A 21,003-nucleotide genomic window follows, 5' to 3' on the forward strand; every position below is an offset into this window, starting at 1 on the left:
GGGAGGTGCTTCTCATGTTGGAGCAGGGGATACAGGCAGTCCCCGGGTTGTGAATGAGTTCCATTCCTGAGAGAATGGAAATTTCATCTTTAAGTCAAATGGCCTGCTTCGGAAGCCCTCCCTCTCTCCCCTTTTGCTTCCTCTCCCCCTATGGCGATGCTTTGGAGGCCTCTCTCTCTCCTGTTTCACTTCCCGTTTCACTCCCTTTCTCCCTGTGGTGATGCTTTGGAGGTGTCCCTCTCCCCGCTTCCCTCTGGTGATGCTCTGGAGGCCTCTCTCTCCCCCCTTTCACTCTCTCTCTCTCTCTCTATGGTGATGCTTTGGAGGCCTCCCTCTCTCCCCTTTCACTCCCTCTCTCTCTATGGTGATGCTTTGGAGGCCTCCCTCTCTCCCCTTTCACTCCCTCTCTCTCTATGGTGATGCTTTGGAGGCCCTTCCTCTCTCCCCTTTCATTTCCACACTCTCTCTCTATGGTAATGACAATTTTCCTAAGTATTTAAAAAAATCAATAGGTTTTATGGCAGTTGGTTTATAAGTACAGGTTGTTTGTAACTGGGGGACTGCCTGTACTGGATTAGACAGATAATTAGCCTGACACAAGATAAGACACATTTTCTGTTCCTAAGTGGGAGGGAGCGTATAAAATTGAACGGTTAAGGCTTCCCTTGACATCTAGCCTGAGCAGCAGTCAGCCTGTCCAGCCAACTCCACCAGGAGCCCCAGCATGAATTGCTGGGAATTAGAACCTCAGAGGAAGGACAGCAAGAGAAAAGGAGAAAGAGAGCGAGAGAGCAGGACTTTGAACACACACGGAGAGACACAAGGCAGGCAAAAGGTGATACCTTTTTATTAGACCAACTTCCGTTGGCGAGAGCGTGCAAGCCATCGAGCATTTGGAAAGGTTTAGCATTTAGTCACTGGCTTTAACTAAGCACATTCGGACAGACATTGAAAAAAAAACAAAAACAAATTGTCATTATTGTTATTTTTAAAATGAAAAAGACTGGGTTTCTCTTTTAAAAGGAAAAAAAGTAATAAAGAGCCACACAAACAAATTCAGAAAGCAATCCAGAAAGAAACTTCCCCAGAAAAACACTCAGACCCTCCGAAGTCAGCCAGTAAAGCGCATTCAGAACAAAACAAAACGCAACTTTTTCCACGAAAAAACAGGGGGTGGGTGGGAGGAGGAGGAAGGGAAATCACCCGTCACGCACAGCAGCTGGTATTTACACACGGAGGTGGGGAAGGAACTAAAGAGTGGATCAAAAGTATTCTTGAAGAAGAGAGGAGGAGGAAAGTAAAGGGGTGAGATGGGGAAATGTTTCCTTTAACAAATTTGGGCCCTGAATCCTGCCAAGATTCACACGACAGCCTAACTTGCATTGACTTTTGGGCTGGCCTCATGTGCCACAACCTGCCCGCTGGCGATTTTCTGGGCCCAGCAGTCCGTTGTGGACGCGGAAGCTCGGAGATGCACTGCGCACGCTGCGTGCGCACACTTCCTGCACACAGGCGGGAGTACATGGCTTCATCTCTAAAAATCCCATGATCGTGTCACGTCTTACTTTGGAACGTTTTTCGGTCAGGAGCACGCACGCTCCTTGCTTGTTGCAAAAATGCTTGCTTTCGACAGGAGATTGCAACCCTGTTTGAAAACACAGGAGGCAAAACTCTTCTTTTACCCTTCTTAATGGGGCAGCAACAGTAAAGGGAAATCGGTTCATTCATTTAGAGAGGTTGGAAACTACCATCGTTCTCAGTGATGGATCTCAGGCGAATGTCAGCTGGCTTCAAAGGACAACTCATGCCTCTCAGCTGCAAATCCTGCAAATTGTAATCTTATGAAGGGACCAGGGAACTCCACATGGGTTGTTCTCAGGACCCTTGCTAAGCTATAATTCCCAGGGTATTTTGCATGGAGGTTGCGTGTCCATCAACCTTGCCTGAAACCAGCTGAAAACGAAAATGTAAACATGTTCAAAACAAAAGATAAAGAAGAGGAAAAGGCTTGCATACAGAAGACAGGGCGAGCTAAAAAAATCCAGATAACTAGAGCAACATAAGTGACCATATCTCTGACACGTTTGTGAATTAGAGGAGGCAATTAGCAACACACGGGTCTGTTAGGGAGTCAGATCCATGTGCTATTCATTCGGAAATGACATTTTTATGCTGTTGTTAGGATCTGTTAAAAAAAGTCTTGTGAAGAAGTTTGGGAGCTGAGACAATGCTTCCTTTTTTCTGGTTTGTACTGGGAGATTTCCAGACAGATTCCCAAGCAAGTCCACAGCAAGACCTCAGACAGCAACAGCGATGGAGTGGTACAGAAATATAATCAATTAATTAATTAATGGGTGACTTGTGGTTAAAGGGATAACTGGTTTTGTGTTGAGGTCTTTCTAGCCAGGAAAAGTGCATATGAGATGACAGCATCCGTAGGCTACATGTGTGGTTCAATATTACTGAAGGAAAGGAGGGAATTTCAGGTGGGATCCACAGGTAACTTGGCTGGCCTATGGCTTGTCAAAACGAAGAGAAGCTGCACCTGGACTGCTTTTGCACAGCTCCTGTTCTTTTCCACAAGGCATTTGTCAGAGAAGGTCCGAGTGGATCGCATTACTTAACGGGGCATCCAACGTGTTTCTCTAAACAGGGCCAAATCCTGCTAAGCGCTTTTGCAAAGGGCCCCTGCAGAGTTCTGGCGCTGGGTTTTCCACTTCAAGTTAAAAATTTCTGTGTAAATCTTTGCTTGATCAAGGCTCACAAGCCCTTCTGGTCCTTGAAAGCACCATATGTGTGGGATGGGGAAGAAAGAGAAATGTTTAAATCGATAGATGCCTATGTATGGTTTTTAAAAATGATAATAATAATCTCAGTTTTCTTTGGACCGAGGGAGTTCATTCAGGAAAAAATTATGCAAGGAAGAAAAAAAAATCCATAGATGCACATCTTTAAACAGAGGCAGAAATGGGTATTTCTCTTCTCCACTGGCAAAACCACCAAACTACTATGGACAGAATCCGACAGGGTGCTTCCATCCCCACGAATTTTCATTTTCCCTACCAACTGCATTGCATAAGCAGCCCCCACGACTTGTGCAATGACAATTTAGCACTTCCAGGTCACCCTGACTGGAGCAACCTCGCAAAAGGAAGCTCTGCCAACCTGCTGCCTCCTTCCAGAAGCAAGCTCTGCCACTAATTTTGGAATTTCCCTAGGAAGCACTAAATCTCACTTCCTTAAGTGGTGTGTCCTGTTTGCACCGTGTTTTCCTTCCGGAAGGGAATCAGCAGGGCAGAAGAAAACTGGTAGGGACATAAGCACTCCGTTAGATTCTGACAACAGTTTTCAACTGGGGATTATGGAGTGGACTCCAACTTAGTCACACTTAGAGAAGACCCACCAAAATCAGTGGAATTTAATTTAATGATGATTCATGAGAAGTCCTGTTGATTTTAATGAATCTACTCTAAGCGGGGCAAAGTCTGGATCAAACTCTTTTATATAATTCATGAACAGTTTTCTTTCTCCCCTGACATCCAAACCAGAAACCAGTTAGAAAAATATATTGTCTTCATAGTTGGAATTTGAGGACAATGTATGTGTTTATGTTCTTTGATCTGGACTCCCCATATTAGCCCCAAATTATTTCTAAGGCTAGGAAGCAAATAGCTGTGTATTTATTTTAGAAGGTAAGAGCCCACTATATTTATATTAGGGCTGTTTTCAGTTAAATACATCTTTGTTGGATGCATCATGTCTTTGGGTCTATCAATGAACAGCACAATTCCAGTATCTGGAGTGCATGAGATCAGGAAAGACGGATGTGGAGAAGGTGGCCCTCAGGGATGACCGAATCAGGGTTGACTTTAAGGGCATTAGGGCCAGGTATTTATCTTACCTTCCCAAGAAGTACCACTGCAGCTTTGCACACAGCCAACTTCAGCAGTTTGGAAGGCATCAAGGGCAAAAACTGAGTTTCCACACCCTGCCTCTCCCGGATCAAGGGTTAGGGTTAAAGCCAGTACTGGATTTAAATACATTTCTTTACAAGAGGAGGACTTAACGCAGATGCTGCCTGAGGAAAGTGGGGAACCTTCATGTGCAAGGACCTGCTATTATAAAAGTCATTACAGAAGAAATATTGTAACCGGCACATGAGTTGAGAAAACCGGGGATTTATCTTTAACTGTATATTGAAGATAACATCTTCAGTAACAAAGAGTGATCCACATGCATATTTGAGGTCAATTCCGTTTTTGCAACACCGTGATTTTTTTTGGGGGAGGGAGGGGAGGCAAGGGAATTTTCTTAATTCCTTTAGACACATACCTCACTGAGAGTTTTGAGCCTGGGGCGAAACCCACCGCCGGATGTCAGCTCCTGACACCATCAGCCAAGCACTAAAAGTCTGGATGGCGTGTTTCTGTTCATCACAGCACTTTTGATCAAATATCCTTTGCCCTCAAAGGCAAACATGAATGATCCCCAAAGGGCAGGGCGAGGGCACTAGGAAGGGAATGTCTTGATGCACATAATGCGGCAAGGAGCACCATAAAGCGAGCGCATCTTCTTCAAAGAATGTACTTAACAGGGCCAGTGGCCAAAGAGGGGCCCTGCTGTGACTCTCTGATGTCAAGAGAAGATGCTGCATACGCAGCACTGCAATTGTCGCAAGCAGGCATCTTTCAGGAACGGTGGATTTACTTTCCTGACCCTGCATTATTGAATCTTCCTTTGGTATGCATTCCCTGCCTGTGCATTGTTCATCCATGCTCTGGTGGTAACTTGAATGGGGCTGGAACTCAGTAAGTGAATCCTCTAACATTGAAAGAAAACAAGAACTGATCACCTTCACCTGGGAACTCCCCCCCCCCTTTTGTTTTTTTTTTCTTTTGCCAAATGTGTGTTCACATATGGAGCACCTTCATCTGCAAGGATTTCCGCATTCGTTGTGGTATGTGCGGTCTGGCCATGCACTCCTTGGCGTGCATGGATGGGGATCCCTCCACTGACACGAACAGAGATGTGCAAGCATGAGATCCACATGCACTTCCAAAGTGTGCAGGAACGCTTGCAAGTGCGGCTGACAGAACTCCCTCAATCCAAAAACAGAAGTAATAAATGAAGTAGGAGAAGTACTATATCTGTCTCCTAAAAGGATTGTGAGTTACAGCATGGTCATTAGTGGGGGAGAGGGGAAGGAAAAGTTCTCTTTTGGTAAAACTTTCCTCCCACCTTTTTTCCTGTTTGGAAAATGGGTTGACCAGTGAAATGGGAAAAGATATGTAAGAGTTTGTCCCCTCTCTTTTGTTTTTTAATAGCACAAAATTGAGTGAGAAACTGGAGGGGAATCAAAGAGCAAGGGAAAAGAAGAATATGTCAATGGGGAAAAATAGAATGATTTTTTAAAAGGACGTTTTCTTACGTTGTTGTTTCTTAGCAAATACGCCACAGACTACAATAAACCGCCTACATTGAAACAATACACAGATCAATACCCAAAATGGAAAGTCAAGGGGATTTCGACACGTTCATAGGATTTGTCTTTTATCTTTGTGTTGTTGTTAATCTTTGTTTTTTAAAACAGTTGTTTTTGTTGGTTTGTGTGTTACATCGGATATGTTTTGTAAAAAAGATCAAAAAATCTAAGTTTTCTTTGTTCTTTCTTTTCTGGAGTTTGATCTCTTATGTAGAAATGGCGGGATGAAGACTTTAGAAAGAGAAATTAAGAAACGTATGTACATACTTACACAGAGAAAACACAATGCTATATGAAAATACTCTGGAGTATATGCTGCATTTACCCCCAAACCAAGATATCCCTAAACTTAAGATGGAATTTGAAAGAATGGGGAAAAATAGCACCCCGTGGTGAATGGATAGATTGGCATGAACCTCTTTGGACCACATCTCCCATCATGCAGTTCACAGAAAATTTGGGGTCAGTCCCTAATATATTAATCCAAGAGATTCAATGGAAACATTTAGCTTGTTTGGGGGTAATTACAGGTCTATTCAATGTGTGTGTGTTTGTGTGTGTTTGAGATGAATTGTGTCCAAGTGTGTGAATTTACATGTGTGTGTGTGTGTTGCACACACACATGTACACACACATATACACACAAAGATGAATGGCACACCCACACCAGGAAATCACATCCACATGTTCAATTTGCACACTTATTACACACACATTAATATACTGATATAGTTTAGCTACGAAATGTGCAATGGATTATACATATCCCAAAGTGATGATCCACACCGTGTGCCACTTGCTTTATCAGAACCCCCTTGGGATCGTGACCGTGTCAGTTGGTCTCCGACGGCCACACCTCAGAATTCGGCAGGGATGGAGCAGGGAAGCAGGCCAATCATAAACACACATGCTAGGAATCCATTGCATAGCAAACACATTGCCTATACCAGTATATGAATAAATTGTACCTTTATCTCTCCAGGATAGACTATCAACAGAGGTATCTCTCTCTCTCCACGGAGAGTGGTTCTCAAACTGCTAGGTAGCATATTAAGCCAGGTAAACAATTAAACATTCTCCAAAGACAGCCATTTAAAAGCCAAAAGTTTTAACTTCTTCAGAGGATGAAAAGCTGAGGGAAATTAGTGGATAGGTCCTCATTATCAGCAATCACTCCAATGGACAGGACACGTGACCTGCCGTTTTGCACGGGTTGGGGGAGCTGTGGAGGGGCCTTGTGGCCCAGTCAAAAGACGGAGTGGAAGGAACTGCGGAGGGATGCCGTCCTTCCACCACCAACCATTCGCGCCTCCCTCGGGTCAGCCCATCTCACACTTTGAGAACCAACGGTGCATACACACACACACACACACACACACACACAAATACAGATACAGTTCAATAGATAGATACAGCATGTCATACTTAGGCACAGGAAAAGCTGGACACAGGCATCAATGGAGTCACGGACGCATGGAGGCATACTTAGTCATGCCAACGAGACATAACAGACGTTTGCCACACTCGGTACTCTGGTTCCATTTCCACAGGGCTTCCTGAGAATTCACGTTAGTTCTAAGGACATTACGAATATGAGTGTCATGTTTCCTAGTGGGAATATCCTGAAGGCCAGGCCTTGTGATCAGCAGATTTCTGAGATGTGCCACTTTGGGCCACCATGAAGGAGTGACTACTTGCCAATACCTTCCCAGCATATACAAAATGAAAACACTGGGGAACTATTCGCTACTTCTAGTATGGACTGGGTTTGTAAAATATGGGTGGCACTTCAAATGTTTGGGCCCACGATATGAATTGGTACAGTCCAGCACGAGATACGCCACATGACTCTGGGAATGATGAAGCCTGGCTCTAAAGACACATATCTCTCAAAGAGGTGAATGATTTCAAGGAGACCTTCTTAACATGGCATTCCTTCAGGAGGAACTGTTCAACAAAGGTACCCCTTTGCTCCTGCAAATGTTTTGACAGTGCTGTTGCAGGTGGCTTGTGACCCGAAACGTCACAACTATCACACAATACCTACTTGCCACATTTTTAAAAAATGGTGCAGAGTATCCATTTCTTGATTCTGGATGAAGTAACCCAGATCATAGATCATCGGTCAAATTCTGTTTCAGCCACAATACTTAGAGAATTATTTGCACATGTTTCCCAGATATCTTAGAACATATTAGTTAAATTTTAGCATTTTCTGCGCACATAATCAAGATGGTTCACACCTCATAGAACAGCAGAATGTTTCATCTTTCTTTTGTAAAACATAATTATTGCAAGCTCCTCACAGCCTATGCCTCTGCATTTTATTTCTGATTTGGTACCGACAGTTTTGTTTTCTGTATCAACAGTTTTTGTTGCCAATCACAAATGTGGCCTTTAGGGGTTTAAGCCCTTTAAGTCCATTAAAGGCACTCTTTTGCCCTCTTTTAACAATTTTGGGCATTCTTCTATGACATTAACTAATCCAGATGGAAAGACTGTGGGAACACCCTGGGAGAAAATCCCATATTAGATGAACAAGAACTGTTCATATGAACTATTTTTGTGGCTTTCAAAAAGTTGTCCATAGAAGCTGTCTAACAGTGTGCCAGCAAGGATGGCACAGGGACACCAGTGCAGTACAGCTTGATCTTGGCTCTGGAGCAAACCTGTTGAAATTGCTGCTAAAGCGAATGGCTCTCCTGACTAAGTGGGGCAAAGGGCTGTCAGCAGCTGCATGCAAAACCAGAGACAGACATGGGAACACGCGCATTCACGCACGTGCACACACACACACTGCAGACTGTCAGAAGTGCACACAACCTGTGTGTTTATATACGTATACCTATATCCCCACCAGTTCACATCTAGATTGGCACAAAGGAATTCCACATTGAACATAGGTCCAACAGATCTCTGTACAGATATGTGTATATGTATACACACACACAAACACACACAGATTTCATACAGTCAGAATCAAAGGTGACGGAAGAAATAGTGGATGTGCAAGTGAGTAAGGGGGATGAGAGTTTGGAGGTCCTTGAAATTGCCACCCCCACCCCGGGAGAAACAGGTTTGTGCGGGGGAAGCCTTTTGTTATGACACTGGACAATGGGAACCCTGGGGAACAGATCTGCCGGCAGGCCAACCTTTCCAGAATGAGTGCTGGTCTGGGCCTAACTGGATAGCATTATGGGACAACTGGCCATCGCCCATCCGGTATCACATTCTCCCCTTTGGCTGGCCTGGAGACCCTTCTAAGGGTGGCGTCCCGCAACCAAGAGTGCTGGATAATTCTCTGAAGGTCTTCCCCGCCGTGGCATCATCAGCTCTGATTTCTTACTCAATAGTCTGACTTCTCCATTCGCCAAGTGCGTTGAAGCCTCAGAGGGGGATAGTTGGAACTTTTGGGGGTAGGGGGCCACATCTGTCTCTTTACTTCAATTTGAGGCCCCAAGTACCAGAGGGAAATGCTTGGGAGGAGATGTTTTAAAAGGTGAACGCTGCCAACACCGTCATCGTCTACAGAAAGTGCCAAGCCACGAGGTGCTTGCTGCGGTGTGTGAACAACTAAAAGTCGGCGGAGGGAGTCCCTAAAGGACTGTGTTTCCCTGATCTCTGTGCACCACCATCAAGGGCATTCTGGGAAGAGCAGACCACATCAAATGCACAGTCCACTTCACCTTGTATGGTGCCCTGGAAGGTGAGATGCTCTTCCAATGAAGAGTGGGTCCTCATGGGACTAGCAGGCCAATGTCTTTCACTGATGCTAAGGAACTCCTGAGGAACCAGTAAATCTAAACTAGGTTCCAGAGCACACCCATGTGCTGCAAGAAAAAAATTAACTAAATAATTAGATGCTTCTGTGAGTCCAGATTGCTCAGCCAGTCAAGGAGACTGCCCAGTGCAGTTCTGCACGCATCACTATTTTGGATTTGCCTCTGACCAGTCCACCCTCCACTTGGGGTGGGCCATTTCTAGTGCACTGGGGATTCAGTAGAGCTGCCCGTCCTCAGAGGAGACGTGTCCAGAAGAGTGACTCGTGCTCCTCTGAGCGTGGCACTCCTTCACTCTGGCATACTCCGCAGGTGTGTAAGAGTGAAGTGTGCCTGTCGAACATTGAAAACATTGCTCTGCACAACCATAAAGAAATGGACTATTTAGGATAAAACTATTCTCAAGCTACTTTTATCATTTTTTTAAAAAATGCTCTATATTTCAGAATGATGATTCCACAATACATCCACTGATAGTATCATGATATAACGGGCTTGCTGGTGACTGTGGGACTATTGCATCAAGGGTACTTGTACTCATTCCAGATAACTTCAGACATGCAAATGCACATCCAGAAGTGGCTAACGGTCTAGTCTTCATGAGACAGTCTAGCAATGAGTGCTCTGCTCGTTACGGAGATGCCATCTCAAGGAGCAAGCATCCACCTAATGTTCTTCAAAAAGGGTGCTTAGTTTGGGCAAATGCATTGCTTCAGTCATGGTCTTGAAAGCGCCTGAGCTCACACACTAAACTTTACAAGGTACCACAGTATTCTCTGACTCTAGGATACTGCAGTGCCTTTGGAAAGAAGGAGGAGGCTATGCTCTTGAATACTGCACTATATTTGGTAAGGGTCAGAGTCTTGTTTCCTTTGATGACATCATTTTGTTCCCTAAGGGTATGGCATCGTTACTCTATCCTAATCAAGGGATGAAGGCCTGCTTCTTAAAGAGAATGTCTTAACATGAAAGGCCAGTTTTGACAAGAAGTTTAGATTGTTTTCGTTAGGAGTGAGTAATAACACTCTAGTGGGGCCCACGTATTTTTTTTCTAGTGATCAGCACTTGAGGGCTGCCTCTTATTCCATAGGCATAATTCAGTGGGGAGACACACCTGCACCATTCACGACTGGTACTGCGTGTTGCTTTGACGGGGATGTACATTTGCTATATAATTGGGTTTGGGGCCTCTCCACATCGACAACTTTTTGCAGGTGCAAAGAATGGACTTACAGGTCTTCCCAGGACTCCTTCTTTCTAACCTGCAGTAGATTCCTGTGTTTGTTTGCATGCATGGGAGGCAAGAGTAAGGCATGTCGCCTCTCATTTGTCACAGGAAGTGGAATCCCATTGCAGGAGGCTTGCAAGGAGCAGCTGCTCTTGGGGCAGAATGACTTTGCCATGAATTAAAGAGGATCACTGAGTCACGGTAACTGGCGGGGACTGTAGGATGGGGGGGAGTTCATGAAAATAACTGAAACAAAATTTAAGACTGTAATCTTGAGGATACATTCTTCAACATAACAACCCATGTATTTGTTTGGTAGAATGAAGTATGATCGTGCTGTTCAAGGGCTGTAGTACTTGGGGTGATGGGAACATTGAACGTTCTCCCATGTATTAAAACATTCCCTGCACACAGAAAACCAGCATGTTAATCAAAAAGCCAGTTCTTCCTGACATGCTGATCTTCTTTGTGAGGAGAGTTTGGTTTTCTTGGGGGAGACCATGCAAGCACATGACTCCTCCCCCCACTTCTGAAATGGGACAGTCCAGGTAGAGCTTCACCACTTGATTCTGCTGAATGCATCCACTGTCCATAAGAGCCACTAGTAAATGAAGAAGGACCATATGGTCATTCTTCTTACAAGCACCTACAGCTTTCGGGAATCATTCCTAATGCCTCCATTTGGGATCCATCTACAAGAGAACAATTTGCCCTGCATGGCTAGACTATGACAGCACCGGCTGAGAACCACTGTTTGTATGCGGTCATTTTATCATGCTGTGAATGCAGGTGACGGAGCAGCAGGTTTTCTGTTGCTCGTTCTTGAATAATTTTGAATAGTGGGGAAAGCTAATGGATCATCTTCCTCCGTCAGATCCAGAATACCAGAATGCTATCAGAACACAAACAGGTTTTCTAACACAATTAATGCTCCTTTCCTTATAGCTGATTCTTGGCAGTAAAGCACCCAAACAGGCATCACCTTTTTCCCATTCTAGACCATTCAAGAGCTAAACTGTCTGTTCAGAAGCACTATATGAGTTAGGGCCTTCTAGGAGAAGGAACTAGGAGAAGGTTAAGTTTGTCTAGAATTTAGACACTAGCTTTCCATCTGTATGTTGCTCTGTTTTGTTTTTCCTAAAACACAGAGAAAAATTTAAAACATTGATTATCCTTCTAATCTGCTTTCTAAAGTACTATGCAATACTTCTGAATAAGAACTGCAGCCCTGAGCGATTGCTTTTGTTCCTTTAATAGCCAAACTAGATAAGGCATTAGTAATGTAGTTAGCACTGGCCTGTGTGATTTAAACTTCAAGACCTAATGTAGAGAGGGTGAACTGGATCAGGACCATGGTGTGCAGGAGGGGGCCTTTAACCTTTGCTCCTGCCATGGTTCTCCCCCCCCCCCCAACACAACCTGTTCTTTGCAATGAAAAGGAAGCTGCCACTGGCCACCGATTCTGATTGGGTCAGCGGTGGAAGAAAAGGGTTACATTCTCATTACCTCTATGGTTCTGATCCAGTTCAGGGGCCCCTACTCTCCTGGTTCTTTATATTTGTAAAAAATTGTGCACTAATTTCTCATCAAGAAGGTAACAGGAGCACGATTCACTCTGATTTTCTTGTATTGCCAAACGTGAAGGAAACTAATGAGTAATTCAGTCCTATGCACAAATGCTGGGAAAAGTTGCAATATGGGCTATTGCAAACATGTCCTGTCAGTAATGCAGAACATGATGCGATGGCAGAATTATTGGATGCTGCAATCTCGATTTTCTAGCTTCTTTGCACAGGAGTATCAAGAATTTTGTGAAATAGTATGTTCCTGAATGTCTGATGGCCTAGCGCGGATGGGGGTATCCATTCTCCGAATTTCCGGTCGTTACAATATTGCTTGATCATGCCGTACTGCCGGCAGCATCGGTATATTGGTGAAATATTGTAAGAAACGCTCCGTTCCTTTTTAAAGATATGGGCGTACAGGGGCTCCAGCTGAATACCACACGTACTGTTGGGATGCTGGAGCAGTGCTAACGCTTGTGTAGTGACTGGATGCTCAAGGGGTCTGGAGTGCCTTGGCATCCCGTGATTTCTTTGGGGCTAATCCAGTTGGTCCCTATGCATGCCGTCAGGGCATAGGCAGCCCCCGCCCCCCCTGCAGCTCTCTGCCGAAGAGAATGGGGGTGGGGGCTGCGGCAGATGATCTCTGCCAAAGGAGTGGCGCGAGGGAGAGGGAAGGAAGATGCAGCAGATGAACACATTGTGCCCTGAGTATTTACTCAATTTTTCCAGGTACCTAAGAATAAAAACTCTGACTGTTTTTGAAGGCTCTGAACAAACGGAAACCATGTCCAGATTCCCAAAGGCTAGCAAGTGCATGGGTTTCCCATTGTCGACTAGGGAAAAGGAAGGCTTGATGATTGCACAAATGAGCACGAAGCCTTCCGTTTCCACGGGCAAGGGCTGGAAACGGGTGCCCTCGCTACCCCTGTGTACAATTTAAACATGTTCTAAACTACTGTGTGCTGGATTATGGCTCTGGCTAGTGCCTAATGCTCCTAGCATTAATATGGAAGTATTTTGCTCTTTCTAGTGAATGTCACATCCTAGCATTTTAAAGAATGGCCTATCAGAGATGACTGCTTGATTCATGGGTATGTCCTCTCCCGTGAGAAACCGGAAAGGAATACCGTGAACCATTTCTTCCCGCAGGGTTAATTGTTGATGTGAGAGGGGAAGTCTGTTGGGTGGGCAGGAATCACACATTTTAGATGGAGCACTGGGAAGGGTAGGTGTGGTTACAAGACACCTGGTTGAGGCCCAGAACATCAGAACATTCTGGGTGGAACTCTGGCGTCCAGCAAATGAGTAAAAATGGATGAAGAGATGATGCTGAACAACAAACTTAGATTTGCTGACCCGATAAAGTTGTTTTATCTATAGGTAGCTGGAACATGTGCTGTTATATCCACTGCATGTACAATTTTTAAATTATTATTATTATATTATTATTATTTTTTTGCTTTAATTTACAACCCAAGTGTGCCCCCAATGGTGGAGGCCAGTACTATACCAAGAACCACACAACAAATTATAATCATAATTTTCTTCTACATTACCCAAGCACATCCACGCAGCGTGACAAAGAGAAAGAAAGAGAGGAAAAGGAAGACAAACGAGCATTAGTAATGGGGCGTTCTGAGACTTTAGGAGGCTTAAACTAAAGGAAGCTGACTGTGTCTGGTATACAGAAGAGCCGAGGGAAACAAATGCTTGGCTGTGTTCACCCGGGTTCACCCATGGCTCAGTGCAAGAGGGGAGAACCATTGTTCACTCCAGTCGGAAATCCATTCTGAAGGAGTTCTTGGGAAGCCATTTTCCCAGGGTGGGTGGAGCCAGAGGTAAAGGGGTGGAGCCAAAACAATAAGAAATCCACCCATTGTCACTTGAAATTGTTACTGCCAGTAACTAAGTCTCAGGGAAGCCATTTCTACCTTTCCATCTGGGAAAAAAGCCAGGCAACCTCCAAGTGATTAGTACTTGCGGGGAAAGAGATGGGACCAGGACATCCCTTGCACCCAGTTAAGCCCTGTGTACCTGAGCCGAAAGGAGCTGCCCATAAGGAATAAAAGAGAAATCCAGTTCGGTTTAGCAGATTCCTTGGTTGTCTTTATATGCATATCAGGAGTTTTAAATAAACTCTAGTCAATTGCTAAAGAAATCAGCAGCAAATTCCGGGTAGTGTTACTGCTTTGTGGTACTAAGCTAGAGCCCGGATGGACAGAACACTTCCCAGAAGGCCTAATCAAGCGGTAAGAAGCTGAGGAAGTGAATCACGGAGCAGTTCGACACACGGCTACTCAGAGGAGAGTGTCCGTGAGCACAGTTGCTCTTATTTCTAGTCACAGAACAGCAGCCTCGGCCTCACTGACTGGGTCCTCACCATGTGACAGAGCAGGTTGTTGCATTGTGAAAGCTTTCCCTCAGGGTGGCTTGATTATGGGTTGCAGGGCAGCTTGAAGGGACTGTCAGTGGCCATCAAACAGAGAAGGGAGGATGCCAAACAACCCACGGTGAGCCCAGGTGCTTGTCAGGTTCACCATGGAGAGGTCGCACGGCAGCCAACTCCCTGTGACTTATTGCCAGGTGGGCTGTTGTGAAGTACAACTTGCCCTCTCTCTCTGACTGCATCCCTGCCACCTTCGTCCTCTTGGTCCTTTGTTGCTTCTGCACTGTGGTTGATTTTTAGCTCCCAAACCTACCTGGTCTTCAGCGCCCAGATTCTTAACTGAGTGCAATTTCTAACCATGGTGACTTCCTCGCAGTCCCCTTTTCTGCCTCCACAGGACTCCTCAGCTTTCTGGCCTCAATCTTGCCTTGTCCTTGTCCAGGCATCACGCAGCTTCTGAATTCCTAGTCGGTTCGTGATTGCCCCGACCCCTCAAAAGAAGGACCCGCCCCTTCTCTGTTCCTCTCCCCGTGGCCCAGCACCCTTTACTCACCCTCCGAGCCTTGCTCTGGTATTTTACAGCTTTCTTGGTGTCAGAGACGGCTCTTTCCACGTAATCAACAGAGTGTTCAACATTGTACTCAATGCGGTCAATCATCTCTCCCTGAAACATGGGTGAAGGAGACAAGTTGCTAAGGCAGAAAGCAGCATGCTGCGGCGCTTTGCGATGGTCAGTACAGACAAATGACAGAACACTTCCTGCTCTCTTCCTCAAAGGGCCAGCAGCCCCTTATGCAAAGTAAGGCTGAGGATATGAACTGGTCTAAAGCCGCCCATGCCCACAACCTTGAGCTTACTAGAGCTGAGCAGGGCTATCAAGGACATAACGTCTTGGAGGGGACTCCTTCACAGGGTGGCTGTGAGTCAAAGGTGACTGGACTGGATCTAACAGCCGCAAAACCAAGCACCACGCCTGAGGGCTAGGTGGAGGCCTGAACCCAGTGCCTTCCAGGTTCACGCACAAGGCCCTCTCTGGGACACCAGCTCTATGGCTTTAAAGGTCTCCACACACAAAGGGCTTCTCTACACGAGGTATTTATTGTGAGCGTGTGGTCCGTCACTCGTGGTGTCATTGCCTTTCAGGGCCTCTCCCGAGTTTTCCAACCCTTTTTGTGGGATTCTTTAGAGAGAGGAAAATCTGGTAGTAAATTTTGACAAGATGGACTAAAAGATTCATGGAAAGACAAAAATCCATTATACTGTGGTTATACCTTGTGGTTATACTTTGTGAGTAGTTAAGAGAATATATTGAAATGTGGAGAAATACAAGCCCCCAATAAAAGCCCTGTGGCAGGATTCTTCTTTCCTCCGCAATGAAAATGGACGAAGCCTCTGGAGAGCAGGGGGCTAAAGCCCTTGTGCAGAGAAGCCCCCAGACACCCTGGGCACAGTCAAAGCTTTACTGGGGCAAAGCAGCAGGGCACTGAAGTGCCAGCACCTGGTTCTGCTGTGTTCTCAGTTGTAAAGAGGTGTCTCTGAACATGTGCAGTTTTCCCTCTCAGAAATGAATAGCTTGAGAGGAGGAGAATGGCATCACAGGTCCCAGGACTTTTTATTTAAGAAATTAAGAATGAAGGATTGCCATGGCTCTGAGTTGATTCGCTACCTGTTGGGACCACACTGATGACTGTGTGTCTCACTATTCCGCTGTCTCACTGTTTCACCTCTCCCCAGAGTATCCTGCACGTCTGTACTTTGGCAAATCTTAGCATTTTCCTGAGCCTGCTAATACCTCCTGCCTTGGGCATGGGCGGTGAAGTTTTGGCCACTTAAGGATTGGCACTTGGAGAACTGAGTTTGCTATTAGCATATGGACTCCTTCCCTCCCTCCCTCCTTCCTTCCTTGCTTCCTTTCTGAAAGATATCCTTCAGTGGACAAATGGCAAAGCCAGAGCAGCTTACAAAAGAGTAAAGCAGTTTCAAAAACAAGATGGTAAAGCAACAGCACAAGATAAAACACAAATCAATCACAACACACACCAGTTTAATTCTTTTAAAGCTTGGGAAAGTTTTTAAAAATGGGTCTTTGGTGCAAAGCTGGACAATGCCTGCTGGGCAGTCCGAGCACCACAACCAAAGGTCCTCTCCGTTTTTGCCGGCAAGCTGATGTTTGAAGGTGGGAGCACTGGAAGAAGAATCTCAGCTGTCCATCTCACACTACCAGGAAGAGGGACATGGGAGGAACCATCCAGCAGGCAGCTGGGTCCTAACTGTGGAGGGTTTTGAAGGGGGATGGGGAACGTCTTTCAGCCCAAGGGCAGAAGCCCATCTCCAACAAGTGGAGGGGCTAAAGGCAAAAGGGCAGGGCCAAAACATCAGCACATTTTAACATTCATTTCTTATTGGTGGAACTGAGCCTTCAGAGAGGCATCAACCTTGTGGACTGGCAGAAAAGCTATGCCAGTCGGGGAACTACCAAATGGGTCAGGGGAAAGGGGGTATGAGAACCCCTGGGGCTGAGATTGCCCGCCCCTGCAATCCAGATCAACACCACCAGCTGATTTCAGCTGTGAGGCAAGACGAGAGCCGTTGAAGTTATTTCAAAAGCTCTCCCGGTGTCTGTGAGCAATCTTAGCTGCTGCATGCTCAGCTAACTGAAGCTGCCAGGACACCTTCAAGCCGCCCCCGCCAGCCTTCTGTCTGGGCTCTCTGTACCTGGCTCTCCACCAACATAGCCATGTCCACGAACATGTCATGAAGTTCCCGGATGCTAGTTTCCAGTTTGATGATCTCGTTGTGCCGGGTTTCGATCTCATTCAGGGCCTGCTTCGTCATCTGTGAGTCCATTTTGATCTGAAAGAAATGACGCAATACAGACATAATCAGACAGAGGAAGAGAACTCAGCACTACATGAAAATCCTGCGGTCCGATCTCATGGCCCCCATCCCAGTCCCCCATCCTACGCTTTGAATAAATTATGTAGACTGATGGCTGTCAACACAAAATTATAACTAGATGTTGCATGTAGCCAAAAGAACTGTGAAAAGTGATCGGTGACACCCTGGGAACCATAGCTTAAAGAAAAAAATTGGCAACTTTCTAGCCCTAGGGGGGCTAGAAAAGCTCAAAAAGGTGTGGGTGCTTCTGGGGACAATGTGGTGTAGAACAGCACCCCTGAAAAGTAAGAGGGTGGACTTTCAATATTTAGCTTCTCCTGTCTGCTATTTTCCACCTCCTTTTAAAAAAGCATATTTTTAATGTTTAAAAAACAAAGATAGACAAGCATATGAGCAGCTCCTCTGCCTCAGGAAAAATATATCATGTTTAAGTTTAATTATGGAGTGTAGTACATTTAATATGTTCTCTACCCCACATGTACTTTTAAGACAAAACTATGCATAGGATCTCTCCTCCCTTGGCCTAGTTTCTGTATTCCTCACCCACAAGATCAGTCCATAAAAACCAGCACTGCCCAGCATGGGGTACTTGTCCTGGCCCAACCAATATTTTTTCCCAATTTTTGTCCCGTGCCTTATCTGCAATACTTGTGAACTTTCCAAACTGCATTGGAGCTGCACTGCGCACCCAAGCCACCCCTTCCTCCCAACCAGCAAAAGAGAAATGAGGCCACTGAGTGCCCGTCACACATACATCATCGGTAAAAATTGCCAATTTCCCGCTCTCCAGCATGTCTTCCAACTCCTCATTGGTTGTTGTCCTGCCGGCTGCAAGAAGAAGAGGCCAGAGGGATGGTGAATCGCCAGACTTGGTAGTACAGTACAGGTCCCACTACTGCCGCCATGGGAGCTAGGAGGCAGCTCTGATTCTGGGCCGAGCCACACATGACACTCCTGCTGGGATGTGAAAGCACACAGCTGGGCTGGCTTGTTGCAGATCCTGTAGAAAGGAGCAGGCTCCTTACAGTAGTGGATCACATGGATGTTGAGGGAAGATGGTGGTTTCCGGACCACCTCACTTACTGTTTCTCTTGTCCTTCACCAAGAAGGACAAGGCGCCACTGCTGAGCATCCACCTCTAGGTTTGTTTTGGTTTTGGTTTAAGCCATGGCTCATCCAAACCAGTGGCAGCTACTTGCCGCCCGCTAGGCCAAGGCAGTTGCGACTGAAGAAGGAAGGGCACATGCATCTTTAAACGCCACAGGGAGCCGTGGAGGTTGGCTTGACGTGGGGGCCCTCTGCTTTCTGCTTGCAACTGTGCCAGCTCTCACCCCTACTCAGCAAATGTACTCCTCTTTCCCTGGAAGTCCAGCCCCTGATCTCAGGTGCTCATGGGTGTCTATCATGACTTGGCAGTGAGGGGAGTCCATTCTGCACATGCTTAGTAATACTCTCATCTTTTTAATACAAATGCTCCCATCATTTGTTCAGCTCCCATCCCCATTGGCCAGTAGATTCATCCAGTTGGCACAGTCCAGCCAGAATGTATTCAGTGGGACAGATTTTAAATGAAAAGGAGGGAAACATGAGATTTGTTTCTTTCAGAAATGGCACAACACTGGGGGCATGTGTAAATGACAAACATCGGTGGAACAACGTACTTATCTCCAGCTGTCTCTGGATGCGGTCCTTGCATCGGTCCCGATATTTGGACTGGGTTGTGTTGTATTCTGTCATCACCTCCACAAACTTGCGGGAGAGGGTTGAGTGCTAGCCAGCAAAATGGGGAGACCGTCAGGGAGGAGGAAGAAGGTAGGGAGAAGAAAGGAAATCCTCTCCCTCATCTCCTTGTTTCATTGCAAGGTCTGTCCCTATTGATTACAGAGCTGAAATGAAATCGCATGGCCCAAACACGCAACTTAATAGGACCCTTTTCAGAATTGCGGGTGTGTTTTTACTCATAATCTCAGCTATAAAAGCCCTTAGTCTTAGGACAGTAGCGGCAAACATGTGGTTGTCCAGATGTTGTTTTACGCAGCCCGCATAGCCATTAGTGAGATGATGCGAGTTGGGAATCGAACAACTTCTGGAGGATCATATGTTCCTAATCTCAAATTGGGGTGTCTAAAAGCAAAAAGGAAACACAGCGTGCACACGCACACATACATGCACACGCACACGTGAAATGCACAAGGGAAGCACCATTTGAGAAGAGGCATTCCTCCTTGTGTGGGAATGCCTCTTCTACAATGATGTGTGCTGTGCCACATGCGAACAGCAAGAAGCACCCCCTGCTCTAAGACGTTGCCTGCTGTGACCAATGTGCACGTTCGCCAAAAAAAAGACATTTTTTCTTCAGCACTATCCCTCTTCTCAAATGTCAAAGTGTGCAGATTTAATTGACTGATCAAGACAGGTGAATCCGTTAGAACAGTGGTGGGAAATTCATGGTCCTCAGGATCTTATTGCCCTCCCGTCTCCCACCAGCCCCAGCAAACATGGCCAATGACCAGGGATGGTGGGAGCTGGGAAATCCACAGCATCTGCTTACTCGTTCCGCGGCCAAAAACTAGAATTGTTGTGCTGAATCAAATATGGGCACAATCCTGTTCATGTTTAGATGGAAAGGGGGCCTGAGGGTTGTTTCCTAAGGGTTTTAACTGGTGACAGCCTTGGCTGGGGTTTGCAAGCCCTAGCTGAGTAAAGGCCTGGTTAGCAGGAACAGACTCCCAAGGGGTGATAGGACAACAGTACCATTCCTGTGCCAAAATCTTCTTTCTTTTGGACACCACCACCTCAGTCTCTGTTCTGTTAGATTCATTCTGCAATCAGGGTTTCCTTTCCACAGTCTTTAAACCAATATCCCCATTAACTTAGAAGTGGGTTCAAGCAATAATAAGGTGATACTTAATGCATAAGTAATAACTAATAAAACTACATCAGTTCATATAAATTCCAGATGAATGAAGCTGCAGGGAAAAGCCAAACTTATTTAAAAAACATAAAAAGAGGGTGTGAAGAGAAAAATGACCCAAGAATTTTTTCAAGTCTAATTTCAGGTACCTGTGTTTTCCGGATCCGTAGATCAGCTGAGGATCGGTTCTGCACTTCTTCCTGCTCAATCCCTTGCTCAATCGCTGGAGAGATGGAATGGGCAAAAAGGAAAGAGTTGCTGTGGGTGTCAGAAATTGCCCAGGGCACAGCCTGGAGCATCTGCATCCCTGCTGTCGCCTCTGCTGCAGAGCCTTTGGGCAGCAGGCTAAAAGGTCCCAGGGCTGGGATACCTTCCCCACCCTCAGAGCGCCCACCTGAGCACCCTGCTGGCTTCCCGGGGGCTTGACCATGCTGCAAAAGCCTATGCAGCCTGAATGGGCTTCACCCGCTCATGCTGGATCTATGGCTGACTCAAGAAGTCTCGGAGGAGAATAGTATGTTTAAATTTGGATGGCTAGGAGGAATGGGAAGGGAAATGAGGATGACCCCCCACCCCTAACCTCTTGATGGGAAGGAGTCATATAGCCAGGCGGGGCAAAACTCACAACCGCGAGACATAGCCCCTTCTCACAGCTGCCATTTTTCAAAATCCGTGGGTACCATTCTGCTGATGATGTAGCATTACTCTTTTTATTTATATTTATTTATATTGTGATTTATATCCTGCCTTT

General features: G+C 45.8%; 1 protein-coding gene across 1 annotated transcript in view; it reads right to left on the minus strand.

Moving 5' to 3' along the window:
• The window catches only part of STX1B (syntaxin 1B), a 64,191-nt gene that overhangs the window by 4,415 nt on the left and 38,773 nt on the right, over positions 1-21,003 (minus strand). The window contains exons 5-9 of the mRNA XM_044422592.1: positions 20,402-20,475; positions 19,000-19,108; positions 18,093-18,166; positions 17,156-17,293; positions 14,994-15,104 (exon numbers count right to left, since the gene is read on the minus strand). Coding sequence (XP_044278527.1) covers positions 14,994-15,104; positions 17,156-17,293; positions 18,093-18,166; positions 19,000-19,108; positions 20,402-20,475 — 506 coding nt within the window. The remainder of the gene's footprint in view (positions 1-14,993; positions 15,105-17,155; positions 17,294-18,092; positions 18,167-18,999; positions 19,109-20,401; positions 20,476-21,003) is intronic.

Source organism: Varanus komodoensis, unplaced genomic scaffold (assembly GCF_004798865.1).
Source record: "Varanus komodoensis strain SLA01 unplaced genomic scaffold, ASM479886v1 scaffold130, whole genome shotgun sequence".
Lineage (NCBI taxonomy): Eukaryota > Metazoa > Chordata > Lepidosauria > Squamata > Varanidae > Varanus > Varanus komodoensis.